The sequence below is a fragment of the Pleurodeles waltl genome, chromosome 9, assembly GCF_031143425.1.
Source record: "Pleurodeles waltl isolate 20211129_DDA chromosome 9, aPleWal1.hap1.20221129, whole genome shotgun sequence".
Lineage (NCBI taxonomy): Eukaryota > Metazoa > Chordata > Amphibia > Caudata > Salamandridae > Pleurodeles > Pleurodeles waltl.
Genome location: NC_090448.1, coordinates 1,326,981 through 1,343,658, shown reverse-complemented (window position 1 = coordinate 1,343,658; position 16,678 = coordinate 1,326,981). Strand labels below are relative to the sequence as shown.

At 46.4% G+C, this 16,678-nt stretch overlaps 1 protein-coding gene across 2 annotated transcripts in view; it reads right to left on the bottom strand.

Moving 5' to 3' along the window:
- LOC138258804 (zinc finger protein 514-like) overlaps positions 1 to 16,678 on the bottom strand; it is a 141,727-nt gene that overhangs the window by 114,387 nt on the left and 10,662 nt on the right. For both annotated transcript variants that reach the window (XM_069206037.1, XM_069206038.1), the window contains exon 3: positions 6,141 to 6,251. In XM_069206037.1, coding sequence (XP_069062138.1) covers positions 6,141 to 6,251 — 111 coding nt within the window. The remainder of the gene's footprint in view (positions 1 to 6,140; positions 6,252 to 16,678) is intronic.

Here is a 16,678-nt window from a genome sequence, read left to right as displayed (position 1 = left end):
TAGCCACTGGAACCACAACTGGACCCTCCAGGAACCGACAATCTGCATCCACAAAAAAGACTTGTCCTGCAACATTGTTTCCACAGCTCCTTCCAGCTTCTGCAACATTTCCCCGGCTGTACATCCTCTGAGGGCGGCAAGTTTTCAGACTGCACGAAAAGGAAGAAGGTATCTACCTTGAAGTGAAGGAGTCACTCCCCTGCATCCGCAGGCACCTGCTGCAACAACGACCAGCAGCGTGGATCTCCTCTCATCCTGCGCTGCATGGATCCTGCATCACGGGTGGTGGTCCGGAGTAGTCCACTTGGTCCACTCTGCCAGCTGTCCAACTTTGGTGGAGGTAAGCCCTTGCCTTCCCAAGCAGGACAGTACCCCCATGCACCGCGTCTCTTGCAGCTGCCAAGGCTTCTTTGCATCTCCTCCAAGGGATCCTCAGGCTATGTGTAGCTCCAGCCCCCAGTACTCCTTCCTGTGACACACAACCTTCTGTGTGGTTCTGCTGCAGCGTGGGACCCTTCTCCAGTCGTGCTGCATGGGCTCTTTGGTGACTCCTGTGTTTCCATCCTGTGGCACTCCTGTGGGTGCTGTCTCTGCTCCTGTGGGCTCTCTGTGTCACTGAGGGTCCCGTCTGACTTCCACTCCTGGGTTGAGTCCTCCTGGCCCTTGCTGGTCCCCGGCAGCTCCACTTTTTGCCAGTCGTGACATTTGCCTTTGCCAAGGCTTGTTGGTGGATTTCCTGCACCAACACCTGACTGCAATTTTTCTACCAGTGTGGGACTTGCATCTCGCAGGAACTCTTCACCGACTCCAGGGCTGCAGTGTTGACCTTCTTCACATCACCGTCGACCAACTCCAGCATCCACAGCTGGGTGGGTAGCAGCTTCTACTCCTCCTGGACTCTTCTGTGACTTCTGGACCTGGTCCCCTTCTTCCACAGGTCTTCCTCTTCAGGAATCCACAGCTGGTTTCTTGCAGTCTTGTCTGGGTGCTGCATTTTCTTCTTTTCCTTCCTTTTTGGTGGTTTGGGGAAAATCCACTAACTTACTCCTTTGCTCCTGGTCGCTGGGGGGTACTGATGTACTTACCTTTGGTGTTTTCTAGTACCCCCAGCCTCCCTCTACACATTCCACTTACCTAGGTGGGGGGTCCTGTGTTGGCATTCAATTTTTTTAGTATATGGTTTGGACTCCCACTTGGGCCACTACTGTCTAACTGCATTTGCATCGTTTTCTATCACTTTCTATGTCTATGTCTGGTAACTAACGCATATAGAGGGTCATTCTGACCCTGGCGGCCGGTGGCCGCCAGGGCCACCGACCACGGGAGCACCGCCGACAGGCTGGCGGTGCTCCAATGAGCATTCTGACCGCGGCGGTTCATCCGCGGTCAGAAGCGGAAAGTCAGCGGTCTCCCGCTGACTTTCCGCTGCTCATTGGAATCCTCCATGGCTGCGGAGCGCGCTCCGCAGCCATGAGGATTCTGACCCCCCCTACCGCCATCCAGTTCATGGCGGGAAAGCCGCCATGAACAGGATGGCGGTAGGGGGGGTCGCGGGGCCCCTGGGGGCCCCTGCCGTGCCCATGCCAATGGCATGGGCACGGCAGGGGCCCCCGTAAGAGGGCCCCAAAATGTATTTCACTGTCTGCCTTGCAGACAGTGAAATACGCGACGGGTGCAGTAGCACCCGTCGCACCTTCCCACTCCGCCGGCTCGATTACGAGCCGGCATCCTCGTGGGAAGGTCGTTTTCCCCTGGGCTGGCGGGCGGTTTAACTGGAACCGCCCGCCAGCCCAGGGGAAAACTCGTAATACCCGCCGCGGTCTTTTGACCGCAGCGCGGTAATTTGGAGGGCGGGATCCTGGCGGGCGGCCTCCGCCGCCCGCCAGGGTCATAATGAGGCCCATAGTGTGTTACTTACCTCCTACTGGAGGGTTGCCTCTCTAGTACTTTTTGGTATTGTGTCACTAAAATAAAGTACCTTTATTTTTGCAACATTGAGTGTTTTCTTTCATGTGTGTGAGTGATGTGTGACTAGTGGTATTGCATGAGCTTTGCATGTCTCCTAGATAAGCCTTGGCTGCTCATCCACAGCTGCCTCTAGAGAGCCTGGCCTCTACACACTGCCTACACTACACCAATAGGGGATACCAGGACCTGGTATAAGGTGTAAATACCTTAGGTACCCACCACACACCAGGCCAGCTTCCTACCCACAGAGGTCCACAACATGGCTCTCCTGGCACTGCTGGAGAAGCGGATATTACAATATTCACTGGACTCTGGAAAAGTATCCCACATAATGCTTTGCAAGCATTCTTTAAAAAAAAAATGTTTGCTCATAACTCAGCCTGTGGTGGTCCTAGGAAAATAGGACCACCACCAAAACGTTCAGAATGATGCACTCTTTCTGTTTAGGTCATCTATGGTTCCCCACACTAGGTCAGTGGGGACCCTAAAATAATAACCCCCTTCCACCATCCAGACCCTTTTTAAGCTCTCTTATGGCTGGGAAGTTTTGTTTGAAAGCTTGAAGTAACATTGCAGTAGGCCTGCTAGACCTGATGTGTAAGGTACTTTGCCCTCTAGGGGCTAAATATATGGTTCACTACATTTCTTTGTGACATTCTATTTTCATGTAATTACGTCCTCTAAGGGGCTAATTATATGGTTACATGACCACATTTCTTACTAATGATATTTGTATTGTGGTGTCCTCTGGGGACTGTTCTGAGCATTACAGTCAACATACAACAATATTTGCTGCACTTGGTCGTCCCATATTGGTTTGCAGGGCATTCTTTTACAACAATATTTGCTCATAATTCAGCCTGTGGTGGTTCTTGGACAATGGGACCACCTTCAAAACATTTTCCACAACCTGCTCTGTCTAGAACATCCCACACTGGGTTTAGGGGGACCTCAAAATAATAACCCCTTCCGCAATTCAGTTAACCTCTCTCCTGGCTGGAACTTTTGTTTTACAGCTAAGAGTAGTTTGTGTTTTAAGAGTCTTGTTTGTAACATCATCGCAGTAGGCCTGCTAGTTCTCAAAACGTGTAATGCAATACGCCCTCTTGGGGCTACATGTATGGTTACACTGCAACACGTTTAGTCATTGTGTTTTCCTACTATATGGTAACATGACCATATTTCTTACAAATCCTATTTTCATTGTGGTGACCTTTAGGGATTGTTCTGAGCATTGCAGTCTAATGTCAAATGTTTATTTCTGATAAAGGTTTGTATTTGGTTTATATGATAATTGTATATGTTTTATTAATTTCTCCTTGTTGCAATTATGACCATGATTTGGGCCAATTTAACATCCTTTTAACACTATGACTGTTCGAACACTCTTGATATATTTGGGTGACCTTTCTAGTTTATTTCTCTCGTACTTCTCCGTGGCTGTCAAGTTTTAGGAATTGTGTTAGCAAGCCAGCAACTCTGACAGTGGGGTGCTGAAAGTAGTATTCTATTGGAATTAGCATGGAAGATTTAAATTAGGATTGTGGCAACATTTTCATTTTTGGCTGCAGATGGAGGAAGAAGGTAAACTAAAGTGCTTTAGTTATATGCAAGCCCATCGAAATTATGTGGCAGGAAAAGACCACATTATGAGGCAGGGTTGACCGATTTATGTGGCTAGAAAAGTCCAGTTATGGATTTACAACACCAATAGCTCTAACTCAAGCAAATGCGAGAACCATTGCATTGCAAATGCTTGTTTATTTAGGAGTTGCCTTGAGTCAGATTGTGTTGTAGCTATTGTGCTTTTAGTAAACTGAAACTTTTAAAGAAAACATGGAGTTCAGAGACTCAAACCTGAGTTCACAGATTCAGCTCACTTCGTAAAGAGTAAAGGATTAACTAACAGATAACTAAGGGGAAATATTACCACAGTTCTTATATAGCTCAATGAAACAATGAATTATTACTGAGTATGAATTATTTCGTCTAAATCCTGAAATGTATTGTCCAATGTTAACACTTCTGTAATCATTCCACCAACATAAATTCATATGTACAGGTAACTCACCAAAGCATTTAAGCACTTAAAACATTATTAATATATTGCACATTGTTATTCACGCTGCTTGTACAGACGTCCTTATTCAGTCAACCTCGTATGTGTATCTTAAGCACAAATACCCCAAGTGCAAAAACCTATACAGTTAATCCATTCGTTGTTGCTTCCTCATACGTTTATGGAAATGGAGTTGGTTAACTGAGATCTTCCGGCATTGAATCTAGATGAAGGGAGTCCTTTCTGCAAACCCTATAGTTTCTCCTACTGCTATTCTAATCTAAAAAAAAATTGTTCCATCTGTCTTCTTTTAACAAGCTGTCCAATGGAAAGTATGTGGAAGTATGATGAAGAAAAAAGGAATGCAGGGGGATATATGGGAGATCCCCTTTATGTTTGGGCACTTCATGAAGAGGGCAGGGCTACCATTATAGTCCACAGATTTGTAAGAGTCAGCAAACTTTGTGGCAAGTTTAAGAGTAGTTTCCTTGTGGACTTTTTTGGTAACCTTGTGCAGGCCATGACTTGAGGGCATTAAATAGTGGAACAGCTTGTTTAGAAAAACTATACTGTGTCTAGAGAGATTTAAATAATCTTCTGAGAAAATGTGTTACTGAACCGCACACTGTATGATATAACATATGTGGCATTGAATTAATGTCTTGGACTTTCGAATGAGCTCTAAGTAAGGTATTACCACATCAAAAAGTGCCTGTTTCTTAGTAAAAAGACCTTCCCAGGAGCATTGCAGATGCTAGTGGGAGATGCAGCTCTTTTTCAATTTACAGGCATGTCCAACTCAGCCAGGGAATAGCTTCTAGTGCTATCACCTCAACCGCAACAAGAAAAGGAAGTGATGCGCACAAAGGAGAATATATAGAAAAAAAAGAACACTAAATACTCCACAGTTTGGGAGTTTTTCCACATGCCTCTGCAGAGAAAAAGCTGAAGGCCAGAAGGCTAGTGTATGCACTGTGAAGCAAAGCGCATTAGAGAAAGAGGTTTATAAAATTTTGAAAGATCAATTATATGAAGGCACCTCAAGGTGAGGCATAAGCAGTAGTTTGAGAAATTCCTATGTGACCAACGCCAGAAGAAAACACAGTACACATTACACAGGAAAAACAGAAAATGTACTTGCAGAGATGCTGAAGCAACCTGAAAGCCAAAAGATCCAAACCATCCTTTTTACCTTACACTGTTTGCAGAGCATGACTAGTGTGTTCTGTGGCTAACAAATCCTGGGATTAGGAATTAGAAGATGAAAAAGCACTACAAAATCTATCATCAATAGAAAAAACTACTTTTGGAGAGGTGGTTTGCCATTAAAGTTTCAACAAAGTTCAAAAAGACACTCAAAACTCAATCAATCAATCAACAAATCAATCAGTATTTGTACAGCGCAGCACTATCATCCTGAGAGTATCCAGGTGCTCAGACCTAGGAAGTGCATGGCCACCCGTGGTAGGCTGAGCATAAATTCGGGCTGTAGGCCAAAAACTGCAGCTTAACGGTGATGCGCACAGCCGAAGGCCATGTAAAGCAGGGCTGGGAGCCCACAGTGGGTTGGCCACAGGGACTGGCCAAAGGCAAGGCCATGGTATACTGCTCTCGGCCTAAGTGATGGCCACCTATTGTGGACTGGTTGTCCACCATGCTGTGTGGCCAACCGCTGCTGCTAATGGACTTTGACCCTGCACGCTACTGTTGTCTGTGCATGGCAGGTTGGGTCACTCCAGCTGGTTCGCTGTCGGCTATGCCCTGTGGCCAGGTCATGCAGACAACCTCAGCTGCACATGACATCTAGCCAAGGGCAGCAGGGCTTGGCGAGAAATGGTGGGTTGGTGCATTTGCCTTTCTACGTAGATTGGTACGTGGATGTAGTAGGTCATTAAAAAAATTACTGAAACTCACTGGAAAAATCACAGCTGAAGTGAAGATATTGTTAGCTTTGGTTAAGGTATTAAACAAATATTCAAAAACATTTGATATTTACTTAAAAAGCAAACAGTTAACGTACAGTTATGGCTACAAATTATATCTATAAAATGACTGAAATTCAACAGTTTTGTCTTAACTCACACAAGAGCCTAATAATACCATTCTCACTGACCTGGGGAGGTGTTAATGCTATGTCTTCTCTCGGGCACCATGTTGTCTGTAGTAAATAATTCTTCCTTTTCTTTTGCTCTTAATGAAATGACAGTGGTAGCAATCAGAGGGCCTGGTAATAAAAGAGCATTCATAATGAATCCATAGCTGGTGAGTAGCAGTATTCAATAAGGTGATATGTTATCATGTGACACGTGGGGTGACAGAGCTGGCCTTCTCCCTAGCACAGTTCGTTAAGCACCAGTAACACACGGTGTTCCAGTCAAGGGAGTACGTTAAGATATAAATGCAGCGATAGACATCAACATACAACTGTGGAATGATAGTGTTAAACCCATTCCTGCATAATGTGCACAAAACATGCAGGAAAAACACAGAAACAAACAGGGATGAACCTCAATAGCAGATCAAAAGAAATTAGTGCACAGATAGAGCCGTAAAGGCTATGTAAAAGATAAATTCCATTGAGACCAAGGAGGACAGTGCGATTCTATGTTAGATTCCCAGATTATACAAAGGAAGTACAACCCATCAGACTCTGGAATGGCATGTATGAGCATCTCAGATTCCAGAGCTAGTTTGGCATGTGGTTTCACATAAAAACTCTCAGTAGACGTGGCTGGCAGCAGGAACCCCTTTTCCTAGTCACACTTCACCAATACCACACATCGCTCCTGCTCCTACATAAAGTAACTGATCAACAACACATAACTTTAATCATTGCTGTTGGGAGGCAGGACTGGAAGGACAAAGCGCCCTTTGTGGTACATCTGTAACTCACAGTCCGCAGGCTTTTCTCGTCATCAGTTCATGGGTACGTAGGAGGAAGGAGTAGGATAAATTAATCCTACAGCCATAGCCCATACTGTATGGTGTAGTAAATATGTTTTATTTAATGCACTCAGTAGCTCTTTGTAATTGTATTACCGCTGCAGGATTACCAAGAACTGCACAATCATTTGGCATTGTGCAGCATTGTGTGGCAGTTCTTCTTGCTGAAGTATAAGCTTTGAGTCATAAATGCACTACAAACAACACCTCTACAAACATAAAGATGGCTTTACATCTCAGCCCTCCTTATGCTACCCCAAGCATGTTCGAATGGTTTTGCCACTGCTTTATTAAGACAGGGCATATACGCACTGTGGTATCCTAGGTGTTACCTTGCCTTGGTTAGGTGTGCTGGTCTATGGACAACTTTGTAGAATGTTTCTATCAATGTCTACTGTAATAGTCAGAGAAACTCTGGAGGATGAGTGGGCAACATCATTAGTACAAAGGGGGGGAGCACACTGCCTATCATCCCAGCACAGTTCATCCCAATGCATCCTGGTAAATGCAGTACACTTGCTTCAAAGTTGCTGTAGTTTTTCACAAAAGTTGGTGCAGACAGCGCTGTTATATCTACACATGTGTTTCTGGGTTTAGCCCTTCATCAGTAGAAAGCTGAAATAGTATAGAGCAGAGAAAAGTCATCAGGGCTTTCTGAAATGCTGCCCAAGTTCCGCAGGTCAAAGTACCAATCCACAGGCACACAGGTGCATCCCAGGTAAGATTGTCAACTCATTGGCTCAGGCTCAAGGGAGCCTTTTAAACACAAGGGGGGAAGGGAGCACACTGTCTCCCATCCCAGCACAGTTCACCCCATTGCAACCTGGTAAATGCAGTACACTTACTTCAAAGTTTCTGTAGTTTTTCAACAAACTTGGTGCAGGTAGTACTGTTATCTATAGACATGTTTCAGCACCTTCCCATGCGGGTCACTGGACCGGCTTAGCAGTGCAGGTCTGCTCGCTCCTGCGGGCAGACACTTTGCGGTAATGCAGCTGGATGGGCTGCAGGGGGGAGTGCTGCCGCACTCCCCCACCTCCTTTGCAACCTCGGGGCTTAGGGATGGGGTCCTGGGTCTCCTCCGCCGCCTTCCCGGGGAGATGGCGCTCCCCTACATTGTCTTCTTCATGAGGCCCGGGGATGGGGGCCAGGGCCCCTCTGGCAATCTTCAAGGGGGTGCAACGGTGCCCCTTGACTTCGCCTTCTGTGTGTGGCCCGGGATGAGGTCCAGGGCCCCTCTCCACCATCGTCACTGGGAGCACAATGTTGCTCCCCGGCTTCTGCTTCGGGTGCCAGTCCCACCCACAGCCGGCGGCCATCTTCACTGTTTCTCTTCGTTGCAGGGCCCTGGGATGTGGTCCGGGGCCCCTCTCCTCATCTTCTCAGGTGGTGCAACTGTGCAACCCAACTGTCCATCCATGTGGGCCCCCGGATGGGGTCCAGGGACCCACTCCTCATCTTCCTTGTGGGGCCCCAGGATCGAGGAAGAGTGACGGTGCTGCCTTGTAACAGCATTTTTCCTTGCCTGGGACACACAACAGTGCTCCCCAGCTCCGTTCTTCCTTGGGGCAGCCCCGGGCCCTGGCCCGTCCCGGTGGCAGCACTGGCAACGGCGATGGAGCCCCACGCACTTCCTTACTGGTGGTCAAAGGTCACGCACCTTCCCCCCAGGGATATTTTGGGCCCTCGTGAGACGATTTTGATGGTCTTGATGTCTTTTCACTCCTGGTGGCGAGCCCTTGCCACCAGGAGCACTTTCCTCAGGACTCCTGGCCTGGAAGGTTTCCCAAATTGGTTGGGAGCCAGCCCCACTGACTCCCTGCACCAGCTTTCCTTCTGGGTGCCACCTTTTCTTCTGGGCAGCGCGCTCTGCTGTCGACCCCTGTAGTGAATCCTATCTTGATTTAATGGGAACAGGAGCTAGCTTAGCCTTTGAATTGGGGACTCGTGCCTCCGTCACCCAATGTCTTTTACCCTACTTTGTTTGCTCTGTTTTAGCGCATTTATTTAATTATATCTTTTAAGATGGCTGCCTTGTTTCTAATTAGGCCAATGTTTTAGTTTTTCATTATCAGTGCCACCGCGCTAAGGCGTCAATATCAAGTGACAAAGATAAACAAACTGTAGGTGTTCACATTAGGTACTTCCCCTCTTCACGCATTCAAGGGAATTGTTGACATAAATTGCCGTCCCAAGCATGTCTTGTTATCTATTGTTTGGGAACAGACCTACATCAGGGGTCCAAGCAGATCTGTGTAAATGAACCTCACTTAGTCAGAGGGATTCCGACCAGATGCCATTGCTGCTATTGATGCTGCACGTCACCTTGACACTGACCCAGTCTTCATGTCCCTATGGAGTCTGAGCTAGAGACCTCATTCCAAGGTAACGAGGGTTGCGGGGGGGTGGGTGTTCTTCTCATGGATATGGCATTGGCAGATTAGGTTTAACACACCTAGCTCTCTTGTAGGTTAGAGATTAGGCACATCATACTAGGTTATTAGGACATATCTCATATTGCTTCATACCACTGCAAGATTGTGGGGGTCTCTGTATTAATGACTCTTGTTTTCACAATTGTTTCTTGCATTATTCATTATCCTTATCATTGCAGCCCATGCAACGCATTGTAGATTGCCGTTTTGTTAAATAAAACCTATTGACAAGTTTACTGCATCTCCTTTATTGACTGTGTTTGATTGATGCTTATCGTGACGTAGGGCATTCTGTTTGGCAGCTATCGCTATAAACTGACCTATAACGACTGCTTTAAGGGTCTCCCAGAGGGTTGCAATATTGGTTTCAGGAGTGTCATTCAACGCGAGAAAGTGGCTAACCGTGTCTCTAATTTCCGTTAGCGTGTCCTCATATGTTAAAAGCATTGTGTTGAGACGCCATTGTTGTCTGCTTGGTTTGTAGTCAGGTAGCGTAAATGAAAGCATGAGTGGGGAGTGGTCTGAGATTGAGGCCACCCCGATGGTCGTGCTGGTGGATAGGGCAGTGACGTGCGGCAAGGTGAGAAAGATATCTATACGGGCGTATGTTTGGTGAGCGGCTCAAAAGATAGAATACGCTCTGTCTGATGGGTGGTGTTGGCGTCAGATGTCAGCCAGTCCTGCCCCCCTTAGGCAGTCCTGGAAGCCCTGAGTGAATGCGCCCGTCTACCCATATCTCTGGGCAGATCTGTCTAAATGTGGATCCAGTACTACGTTAAAGTCCCCACTCACCACAATATCCTTATCAGGTGTCTCCAGGACCCTACCCAGTGCATCTCTTAGAAAGCATTTTTGGTGTTCATTTGGTCCGTATATATTAGCGATTGTCAGTTGGTGCCCTTGCATGTCAATTTGCAGCGAAAGAAGCCGGCCAGGGATCTCAGCCTGCACACAGGACACCCTCCCCGGGAAGTTCGTGGCCAGTAGGATCGCCACTCCCGCCCTTCGTCCAGGACGTGATGAGTGAAACTGTCGGTCAAACAAGCACGACCTCATCTTTTTCCAGTGCTGTCGAAGTAAGTGAGTTTCTTGCAGTAAGCATATGTGACATTGTAGTTCTCTAAGCTGTAACAAGAGAGCCTGTATCTTCACCGGGGCATTGAGGCCTCTCACGTTAAGACTAAATATGGTTATCATCCGACAACTGACAGATAGTGCTGTGTTGTATGTCGTCCCAGTGGGTGAGGCGTGTGGTGATTCCCTCCTGCGTATTCAGTAATGACAGGGTAAGAGGCATACATCCCCTCAAGGGTAGTGTGGGGAAATAGGGTAAAGTGAACATTTAACTTGGGGTAAACTTGCAACAACGTCCCGCCTGGGAACAGTCTTCAACATCGCCTGGGGTCTGGGCTTACACATCGGTCTGTCGGAAGTTCAACCGTCGCTCCGTTAAGGTGGAGCTCCGCCAACCGGATATCTCAGTCTTTTCATAACAGTGGCTGTGTCATCGGATAGGCGCTCACTGAGGCCTTTCGGGGGTCCCCATCCCAGGGGAATGCAGGGCGTCACGCGGGGGTATAATTCAGTTCAGTGGTCCGAGTCGATTTCGGACACACTATCCTGGCTGCGGAGACTTCTAATTAGCGCTGCCTTCTCTTTTTGTCTCTCTACTGTTGCAGGCTTGTAGGTTGTGTGTCGACTGCTGGCTGTTTTCGGTTCACCCTTGTCCGAGCCCTGCCGCTACGCTGGTGGGGCAGCCTTCTGGGCCCGCTCCTCAAGATTCTGTGACATCCCCTCCAGTCTCTGAGCTTCTTCTAGGGTGCGGAGGCTACAGAGTTCATTGTGCCATGTGAAGAGCAGTAGGAAGGGATGACCCCATTGATACTTGATGCCTTCTTCCCTGAGGAGGTCCGTCACTGGCATGAACAAACTATGGCGCTGTAATGTTAGCATAGAGAGATCCTGGTATAGACCGATCCGATGGCCTTCAAACTCAATGGTTGTAGTGTCACAAACTGCCGCCATAATAACCTCTCTCTGTTTATAATAGTGTAAACAAGTTAGTATGTCTTGAGCCTGTCCCGGTGCTCGGGCAGGCCTGCCAGTCCTATGTGTTCTATCAAGCACAATATTCTGCTCTTTCAGGGCCGGCGCCACGTGACGAAAGAGATGCACCAAAGTCTTCCAGGGATCCGGCTATTGCCTGTGCCGGAACCCCTTTTATCCAAATGTTAGAGCAGTGTGATCTGTTCTCTAGGTCTTCTATTTGGTATTGCAGTTCTTGGTTCTTGTCTTGTAAAGTGAGAAGTTCTCTCCTTTGACAGTCCAATTTATCTTCTCTTGCGTCGTGGGCCTCTTCCACCGTGTCTACCCGCTGGCCCAGGTCAATCACCTCCTGTTTAAGGTCTTTGACGTCGGCTACTATTTCCCGCTTCAGTGTTGCGAGGTCGTCGCGTGAGGACTTGGAGAGTTCAGGGGTGTGGAATTTATTAAAATATCTACTTGTTCAGGGGACTGGTTGCTTCTCAAATCTACTTGTCCTGTAAAAAGATCTACTTGTCCCTTTGGTGCCATGTAGTGTGGCGACAAATTATGGCAGCAATCTCATTATGTAAGAGCTCTGATAATAGCCTCTCTGATTATGCCAGGGCTACTACCATAGTAGGGCTTGAATACTTGCAGTTTCAATCCCTACTGTAGCAATTTCCTTATTTTGCCACCTTTCTGCAGATCTGCATACTTGGGCTGGAGGAAGCAGTAAGCAATAGTTCCAGGGCTGGAATGCCTTTGAGTCTGCAAACCTACTAACCTGCATGTTTTAAAGATTTTCACCAGCTTCTCTCTAATATTTTCCCATAATAAGAAAGGTTGGACATTTACTCCTGACAATGGCAGAATTAGAACTTCTTCCAGGGTTGGGAAGAAAGTGGCCGGAGGGAAAATGAACTTGCAAATGCTCAATAGATTTTCACATGAGCAAATCTACACATGCTAAAATACAGTTCACAAATATTTTATAGGGTTACAACATATACCATGGGTGCACTTTTGTGACTTTCTTTAAGAATTTGGGGCCATATGTAGGTAGGTTCAGATTTGCGACCCGCAAATTGCGAGTCAGAGCAACTCGCAATTTGCGAGTCGCAAATCCGAATGTAGGATGGTGTCCCTGACACCATCTGTGATTCGCAAGGGCTTCGCAAATGCCCACCTAGTGAATAATCATGAGGTGGGTCGCAATTTGCGACCCCCTTGCGAATAGCGGCCCTCACAGGGATGGTGGCCTGCTGGAGACAGCAGACCACCATGTCTGTGACTGCTTCCTTAAAGGAAAACGAGATGCATTACAAAAACGAAAAAAGAAACGTTTTTGTTTCATTTTTTCAGGGCACGCAGTGGTCCACAGGACCACTGCCTGCTCTGTAAAAATGTTTACAGTGACATTCACAATGGGGAAGGGGTCTCATGGGGATCCCTTCCCATTTGAGAAAGTGTTAGCACCCATTTAAAATGGGTGCAAACTGCGATTGGTTTGCGCCTGCATTCGCGGTCACAAAACAATCCTACATTGCACTGCGAGTCGCAATTAAGAAGGGAACACCCCTTACTAATTGCGAGTCGCAAACCCATTTTGCGTTTCGGTAACCAGGTTACTGAATCACAAAACTGGGTTTGTGCATCGCAATGTGCTTTTGGCACGTCGCAAACAGCGAAAGTCGCTGTTTGCGACATGCAAAAAGCTACCTACATGTGGGTCTTGGTCCCTAATTAGGTCTGGTGTTAACAAAGACATTTTGTTTAATAAAAATTTCTATTTCTCTCTCTTTTGGCTGGCTTTACTGTGAGTGATCGCATTCTGCTCTTCCACAAGGAGCATATTGCCACACAAAGTAGTTTTGTTCAGTGTCAGGAACTACAGTGGCAATCAGTGACGTAACGAAACTGGAGGGTGCCCCTTTGCAAAGAACATGGAGGAGCCCCCTCTCCAGACTCACTCAGGGCAGGTGCTGTGCTGAAGGGGCCCCCTGGAGGGCAGCTGCAGGGCCTTTGTTATGCCACTGGTGGCAACGTGTGCTTTTAGAGTTCAAAAACTTTTTGGGGGGGTTTTGCCAGTGTTTATTACAATGTTGAGGGCCTGGTAGCTCCCACAACAATAAAGTGTTACAAAAGCTATGTCAAAACAAGACACACATTGATGAAACTAAAAGACTTATACAAATATGTCAGACCAGTTGGCTTTGTCAGTGTTTGTTTATTTTCATGCTTCCCATATTCGTGTTGAAAGTGGTTACACTGATTTTCCACTAGAAATTTTTTGGGGAAATACTAGCATGCATCAACACATTTTACTAAATGACACTTCATTTGCATCTAATCAGAGGGCATTCTGGGAGCATTATACTTAGCCTCATAGCCTAAACTTTTCAAACATGTGTATACACGTTTTTTTTTTTGTACTGGAACCAACGTCAGTAGTAAAGTGTGACCTTAAAACATTTATTTACAGCACTCACCCTAATAATAAAGGCTTTCAAATAATGAACCATAAATACAAGTTCGAACAGCATTATCTTTTGGAAACATTACCTCAACTGCAGAGCGTTCCACTCTCTGTAAACAAGCAGCCAAAGTGTTTGTGCTGCAGAGGGTTGGGCCTACTTGTCCCAAGGACAAAGTAAACATAAGAACTTGTTGCCCTTGACCCCAAACAAGATGTCCCGGATAGGAATTCCACATCCCTGAGAGTTGTTCCATGAATGCTCTTGTCAGGGGAGCTCCATCTCCCTCAGACAACACAGGCCCCGTCGCATCTCCGCACCCTGTTTCTAGTGGTCCTGACAGCGCCATTCTTTTGGCAGGGGTTTTAGAGGAAAGATCCTTAAGGGAGCCCTCTTTTTTGCTGTGCTTTTGGGAGGCCATTCCTAAATGTTCGTGCTCTTCGGTTGCCAATAGCGGGCACGCCTTCTGACTCAGCTGGACCAACAGACTAGTATGTGCTGCCTGTTCTCTGGTGTATGGCCCAGCACCGCGGGGCTCGGACCATCCGGTCCCTCGTCCGTCCCTTGCAGGGCCCCTCTCCCGAGGGAGCCTTGTCTCCCTGCAATGAGCGGGTCTCATACAGCTCCCCTCCACGGCAGCTGGCCTAATGCCTCTTTTCCACCCAGCCTCTGGTCAGGGCTCCTCACCTGGGTATGGCTTGCCAGGCGTGCCGCTTCTGTTTGAGTCCACCTTCCGCCAGCCGCACCCAACACTGGCCTCACCGCGTCTTATAAATCGGGGCGGAAAGCGCCTCACTCCTTTGCCCCATGTGGGCCTCTTCAGCAACGTCTCCGCGCAGGGTGGCCCAGCATGGGCCCAGTCCCCCTACGCTGCAGCAGCGCCTTCAGCTGGGCCTCCCCCCTTGCTCAGCCGCGTCGGCAAGCAGGGGGTGATCCAAGTGTGCCCTGGCGACCTCTTTCAATGGCGTGGCGGCGGAGGGGCGACCCGGGGGAGCGCCGTCACCGCCACCGCCATATCACCCGAGATACGCGCTCACCACGCGGCCACCATTTTCAGGCTGCTCCAGCCACGGCTAGCGTCGGTCTGCGGACCCAGACTCCGCGAGGCCTGTCTTCGCCTCAGGCGCCACTAGTCGGTCCATGGGCCGTCCAGGGGACCAAGGCTACCACGCAACGCCCTTCGGCAGCTTGTTGAGGCGCTCAAACCGGAACACCACACTATCCAATGGCGGAGCTCTAGCTGGACACTCCTACTGGCGGCCATCTCGAGCATAGAGATTTAAATGTATGGAGGCTACTATGACATCGGATGCAGAGAACACCTTTGATTGATTAGGTTGAAACTTTATGTTAAAATCTTTAAAACGTGATACAAAACATGAATTCCGTACCAATGCACTGGAATCAGTTATTTGTATCCTATTAGGTTTGACTGGACAAAATACAAATGATAACTTCAATAATATTCCGTCTGCTACACTGATTCCAATTAATATGTCCTAGTCTTTTTTTTGCATTTTAATATTTTATAGGACAATAAGAAATTCTGAATCTCATCATCTACATTAAGAAATCTAGAAAGTGATGAAGGAGTTAGTTTGCATTCTCCCTCCAACAGGCTTCATTTTTGCTTGACAATGATAATATTAAGACACGTGCAATTTGGGTAAACAGTGAAACCATTCTTTATCTCATGTGCACCTTAACAAGGTTATTCAACTAATAAAAATCTCCATTAAAGCACGGTTACAAGTGTTTTGCTACAACCACAGACTAGACAGATCATATGTAACCCCGGTGAACTTAGTGATCAAAAGAGATTTTTTTGCGGTTACTATTACATTGACGTAAGCAAGTCTTTTTTTTTCAACTAATTAACCTAAATATTTTTTTTATATATTTTCGAATATTTTCAAGATTTCTATAGATCTTAGATAAATAGCTTTATACTTCTAATTGTTAGGCATATATAGCTCTATTTCACTCATTTCTATTATTTTCTTTCTTATCTAATATTTTAAAAAATAATAGTTAGGACTTGATTAGTACGAGTATGTTATTTTTTAGGAATATAACTTCAGGATCTAGTTATATTATTTTCGCATATGACTTGTATTAGTGTGATTGTATTTTTAATATGTTTTAATAAAGCTCAACCTAAAAAAGAGGAAAGTTCAGAAAGGAAATCTCAAACTTAAAAGTGTTAGAAAGGGAGACAACAAAAAGAAGAAAAGTTGGAGGGAGAGAGAAAGACAGAGAGGGACCTTGTCTGTTTCTTAAAACAGAAACTGCTGTTGCATGTAAAAAGTACAATAATGCCAGTCAGAGTTGTTTTTTCACATATCATAAACTAAAACAGCCTTATTCGAGCTTCTGCAATTAAGAGGGTAACATGGTGCCTCATTTCTAACATTGTTCAAGCCACTTTTTCATCTCTTATATTTATAAACAACTCATTTCCTTTCATCACAATTGATAGTGATAGGTTTTCCAGATCCTTCTTTAAGAAAGGTACGGGTGTGGGACAGGTACAGTCAAAATAATAATGTGAAGCTTATGATTCAGTATTTGTAAGAGGTACCAACATGCAAAGCTCTAAATGAATGGCTCCTGAAGCAGTTTCCAACCCAAAACTAAGTAGAAGTGTTCACTGTGAAAGGGAAAGAGCTAGGTAAAAGAACCACACCCTTTAAATTATCCAGGAGGAATAAAAACATAACATTAACATCCAATCTTAGAATTCATAAACAAATAACAGACTTGTCCTACATAAC